Below are 6,000 nucleotides of genomic sequence, written 5' to 3'. Positions count from 1 at the left end.
CAGAAATAAATGATATAAAGTCCATCCCATTTCAAGCTGTGATTACAGGAACATAGTTCGGAAGATGGCGTTTACTTACTTTTACTTTTGTACTTGTAGTTTCTGGAATGCAATGCTCTTTCTAGTCTTTCACTTTTCTTCAGCTGCTGTAACGTTGATTGGTTCCAGTCAAATCACAAAAATGTAAACGTCGTCGGCGTCGACACCATATAACCATTGTCATTGTCATCAATAACCAGCCATCTTACTTCCATCTGGAGCAATTGAAAGCAATTGTGCAGATGGAAGCTCAAATTCAATATTCCACCCGTAACATGCTGATACAGGCTTGATTTCATTTCATCATTTCATGCCTCTCTAGGCATCATTAAACTCCATACAGTGTCAGTGTGTTTGTGAGAGAAGAAGCTTTGCCTGACCTGTTAATTACAGAGCGAACCGTCAGCATGGCCATCACGCACTGTAAACTCACACACATCGCACAGACGCTGTCATATCTACTGTACTTTCCCTCCTACACTTTTCTCTCTCACTGTCTCCACTCTATCAGTTTCCAGCTCGACAGTAATTATGTCTACAAAGCCACACAGTTTGCATGAAAACTGATTGTCTGTCTGTCTCATAATGCAACACGCTATCACACAGCCATTGATCGGACTCGGTGCACAGCTTCCAAAGGCTCTCCGCTGCGTTCTATTTATCGACCAACAATGGCTTTCATAGCTTTTTATTTTGCTGGTCGGCACCATTTAAGCCACTCTTTGGTTCAAAGGAATTGATGGCTGATTAAAGGCACTGAAGATGAGACGGATGGTTTGGGTCAATCGGGATTCATCAGTGCCTGTTGTAGGATGAAAATGTGACGGGTACATTGTAAAGTTGTTTACTGGCTGTATGTGTTCAAAAGGTACAGGCTGCTCCTAGGACAATGTTATTTAGAAGATACCATGTAGTTTAAAGTATGCCACGCGCGCGCACACACACACACACACACACGCACACACATACACACTGGACTCACTGCCATTTTAAGGCACACAAAAATGCAGCCTGGGACCACTGTTGTCTTGGTACCGTCTCTCAAAAAGGCTACATTTTCAATGCTTTTGCTCACTTCTTAAACACCTGGCAAGTTAAATGAAGGAAAATAATCTTGTTTAACTATTTTAAATCCAATTCAGATGCTCTTGCCCAGCTTGGGTGCATACACAAACCCACCACCACTGTTGCTGCTTCTTTCTGTTCTTGGCTGACATTGTGCTCCACTTCAGACAAGGATTTTATATGACAAGGACACGCTGGCAATAAACAAGTCGTTTTTCTGCCAAATGTAGATGTCAGGGCTTGTGCATGGGCATTTACACACATCCCATATTGACCAGCCCAGTTGATTTACATTCCACAGATTGAAAAGCAATAGACAGAGGTTTTAGCCTTTAGTCAGTTTGTCTCAGAAGTCTAGGTGATTTAGTGAGATGACGACTAAGTAGTAAACCCATGTCCCATGATGTCATTTACATGCTGAGATGCATTTAATTTGTAATACAGTCAAATGCATCAAATCATGATACTAATATCACTATAACAGTTGTGTTATTAAGTGTTTGTGCATCTCGACATTCAACATACAAGACATCCACATTTTACTGCATGCTCACTGCACTGCTGCTGCTCCACCCACAAGGAGAACTGTTCAGGCAATTATGACTCCGTTATACTTATGACCTGCCTGGAGAGTAGTTAGTTTTTTGACCAGCAGCTCTGTCAGTATTCCCAAAGATAGGTTGTTGTTGTTAGAGCACCTGGCTCTACGCTGGCTTGATGAAATTGAAATTGCTCCTGAACATTGTTATGCTTATTTATTCCAGCAAACCTGTCAATATGTTCACGCTTTGGCTATTGTATATTCTGTCAACCTACATGTGTGTTTGTGTTGTTTTAAGTGTGTGTGTGTCTGTGTGTGTGCGTGTGTGTGAGAGAGAGAGAAAAGAGAGGCCTTGTCACTCTGCTGCACTTGTATCGCTGAAAAGCTTTGCTTCTGTCTTGTGTTTTTCTTTTTTTTTTTCACGGTTTTCAATGTCGTCTCTCTCCCGTTTGTCTCTGCTGCTTCAGGGGCCTGTTTGGGTAAGACCTCTTGCGTAACTCCCCATCCTTCAACCATTTGACTCAGTATCCATCTGCGCAGGCAGGCAGGCAGGCAGGGAGACACACACACACACACACACACACACACACACACACACACACACACACACACACACACACACACACACACACACACCCTCACCAGCACCACTGACCACCAGCAACATTACTAGAGGACTGGATTTGAAGATTTCATACAAATTCCTTTAATTCATTACTCACCCGAAGTCAAGGTGTTCCTCTTATTAATTTCTCTCCAATTTTAACTTCTCTGGAGTAAGTCTGCTGTATGCTCTGTTATTCAACCAAATGAACTGTTTTCTGCAGAGATGTTGCATAACATGTCAAGGAGAACTTATTACTTACAGTGTTGAATACTAGAGAGGACTCTTATGTGCTGCAGATGGTTTTATGACGTTTGACAGCCAGCACACCTGTCATTTGAAGTAAATCAGATAAATACCTAAATACATAAGCGAAGCTTGAGAAATGATCTATCATGCTTTTTCTATGCTAGACATTTCGTCTGTCATATTTAATGGACTAAATCCTTAAAACTGTATCATACGTATCTCAAACCAACGTTTTTTTGGCCTGTGTGATTTGTAATTGGGTTCAAAAATGGGTATAATTATATCTGTCCTTAACCTGCATTTGTCAAAGTGTGAATATTATCAGACTTGATACAGTCAAGATCTAACAATGTCAGTCTAGTCTTATTTGAGCCCCATGCTATATCCTTATTCATCTCAGTTTCACCATTATCCTCTCTTTCTAAATCTCCTTTGTCTTCTGCTTTTTTCACCACCCTCCAAGTTATTTAATCAACCTATTTTTTATGTCTTTCCTTTTCTCTTGTTTTCTTTGCCTGCCCATGTCCTTCCATCTTTTCAGTGCAGTACCTCGACCGGTGACTGAAAGATTACACAGGCTTTGCTACAGCAGCACACAGCTGTGTTAGTGGAAGCCCTGCAATACTGCACTGTGTTCAGTACATGATACACACACACACACACACACACACACCTAGAGGGAAGCTACAATTAGTATGCAGGCAGGACGAGATTAACTCCCTGTCCCAGACACTCAATTACAGACTCTGTCTCAAACTCACAGCGACAACATAATGAAATGTGTGCAACGTGTATTTAACCTCAATAAATCATCAACATTCAAGCGCTGATTTCACACCATATTGCTTTCATTATGTTATTTGTTATATATGTTTTTATTATGTTTTAGTTTGTAATTTTCAGTCTGAATTGCTATAAATGAGCCTACTTTAAATTGATGAAGTCAGTTCTAAAGCTTGAAAGTCGAAAGCTACAACTGTGAAGTGTTATTCAACCTTCAGGAACCCACATTTATCATTTGAGGCAGGGCTATTCAAAATCACAATACCCAACCTTTGACTCAAAAGAGTTGCCATTTCCACCACATGTACGCAGATCCAGGCAGGTCTTATGAGGCCGTTAATGTAAAGGTTGATGTTTGCATATCCCTGAGTGTGGCTGAGGAGCCAGGTAGAAAGGCTCCTGTCTCTCATGTCCAGTTTTGCCTCATAATGTGGCCGTCTGCTGGACACACAAGAGAACAGAGGGCTAAATGCTAAAAATCAACACATGCATTGAAAAGGGAAGAGCAGGGACACAAAGTACAAATGTGCAAATGAAAACACCCGCAAAGTCACATAAATAAGCTTAAATTCTTGTTAATTTTCATTTATTTTCATATGTGCTCTGCTGTTTGCAATGCTTGTTTGTATCTCTCTTAGCTTGTGTACTGATACCTGTCTCATTGTCCAATGCCGTGTGTGTGTTTGGTGAACTTGTGTGTCTCTATCCGTGACTGCTCCTTATCAGTTCCTGCCATTCATGATACCGCCTCATGGATGAATTTCAGCTGTGTCACTGCTGCATATTAAAAGACAAAAATATTGATATTGATATTTTGTGTTTTCATTCTGTAAGAGTAGACATTTTAATTACATCTTCTGATATTTTTATATATGTTATGAGTTATTATATATGTCCTTTAAAATGAAGGGGAAAGCACTCATTCTAATTTGTGTGCTTAAAACTAAGGAGAAAAAACATTCAGGCAGTTTTTTGTAAAATGTCTACTGCTACAAAATGAAAGCCTAAAATTAATTTTAGAACATTAGGTTATTTGATGGAGGAAATCTAATTTTTCCTGTTTCTCTCTGTTTCTTTCTCTCTTTTATAATGTCACGCCCTTTTTCATATAATACCACCTATCCTTTCTCCTCCGCTCCATTCTTCACCCCCTTCTCTTTCCCCTACCGTCTCTGTTTCCTTTCTAGTGATGGTGGCATGGGTCAGTCTCAGGACGACAGCATTGTGGGTACGAAGCAGTGTCGTCACAGCGTGGCCATCATGCCCATCCCCGGAAACCTGTCGTCCAGCAGCCCCGACCTGCTTCACCCGGCCTCGAGCGTCCTCGACTTCTCCAACCCTGCAGGTAAGAAATAATGCTGACTCAATAAAATCCAGGGCTGTGTGGACACAGAATAATCCATTACTACTGATTGTCCCAGAGGAGGACTGCATCAGTCTTGGTGGAGACAGCATGTACACTCTTGTGCTGTTTTCTCCTTCGCGTCTTTCTTGATGAATGCATTCGATGGTTAAATGGATATTCTGTCTCTGAAACTCGTCTCTCAAAGTGAAATATAGGATCGAACCAAAGCACAACTATGCAAACAATTTTCTTATTACAACACACTAAAATATATCGTGTGTTCCACACAACTGCAAGTACTTTTGGATGTAAGTGGAGCAAAACCTTCTCTTCATTCACAGTTGTTTATGACCTTCGTGGCCTCATTTCAGATGTTGTGTCGCAGTCAAAGAATTCAGTGCTTCTTTCCTGAAGCTGTTTGTCACACTTGACTTGAGGCCTCAGCCTCATTAAAAGTGAAACTTACTTATGGAGTAAAAGACTCTGATGCCTAGTGAGCACTGACAGATGCTGTACAATGTAATCGCATGAAGCAGACATATGAGAAGTGTAGTGTTGTGTGCACTTTGTTGTCCCGAATGCAAACTCTACGTCTTTACTCTTTTATTTTTCTTTCTCTTTGAAATACAGGCAAACTCCTCAAAACACGATTGTTTACTTGTGCTGACAAAGGAACACACATAAACTCACTCAAACCTAGCTTTCTAGCATAGGTGTACACACATATTCTCACACACACACACACACACACACACACACACATATTCATCCTGGGGTCTTTCTTTTTAAAATGCCACAGAGCTGTTGCAGTATTGTGTCCATCTGAAAAGGATTAACCTCCTGGACTATAAGACTTATTTATTCCTTTCTTGTCAGATGGGTTTCTGCACCCATAATTATTTAAAGTAACATGGAGCACTCCCTATGGATTTGTGTGTGTGTTTGTGTGTTAGTGAGAATGAAATATTGAGAAAGGGGAGAACAAGAATGAGAAAGTGGAAAGGTGAGAGAGAGTGAATATGGTCTAGATTTATTATACTGGCCATTTGTCAATGAGCTACACGCACACACACACACATACACACACACACACACACCTGCATGTAGATCCCTAGTTTTGTAGGCCTCACATGTGGTTGTGTTGTACTAGAGTACAAACACACACCAACTGCGCCACATTAATCATCCACCATTAGATCATGTTTCCTTTAGTCCTCTGGCTTCTCATTAGATTTAATAGTAGAGGGGAGAACCGCCTGCTCAAACAAAACCCCTGTTCCAGATGCTGAACATGGCTTATAAGACCTCCAAAGTCCTCCTACCTGTAATGGCTGAGGTTGGTTTTTAGGATTAAAACCTTTTCTGGTCTAATTT

General features: G+C 40.8%; 1 protein-coding gene across 10 annotated transcripts in view; it reads left to right on the top strand.

The window, feature by feature from the left end:
- rapgef6 (Rap guanine nucleotide exchange factor (GEF) 6) overlaps nucleotides 1-6,000 on the top strand; it is a 150,859-nt gene that overhangs the window by 119,506 nt on the left and 25,353 nt on the right. For all 10 annotated transcript variants that reach the window (XM_078265207.1, XM_078265205.1, XM_078265210.1 and 7 more), the window contains one exon: nucleotides 4,469-4,626. In XM_078265207.1, coding sequence (XP_078121333.1) covers nucleotides 4,469-4,626 — 158 coding nt within the window. The remainder of the gene's footprint in view (nucleotides 1-4,468; nucleotides 4,627-6,000) is intronic.

The sequence above is a fragment of the Sander vitreus genome, chromosome 13 (assembly GCF_031162955.1).
Source record: "Sander vitreus isolate 19-12246 chromosome 13, sanVit1, whole genome shotgun sequence".
Classification (NCBI taxonomy): Eukaryota; Metazoa; Chordata; class Actinopteri; order Perciformes; family Percidae; genus Sander; species Sander vitreus.
This window is presented reverse-complemented; position numbering and strand designations above follow the sequence as displayed.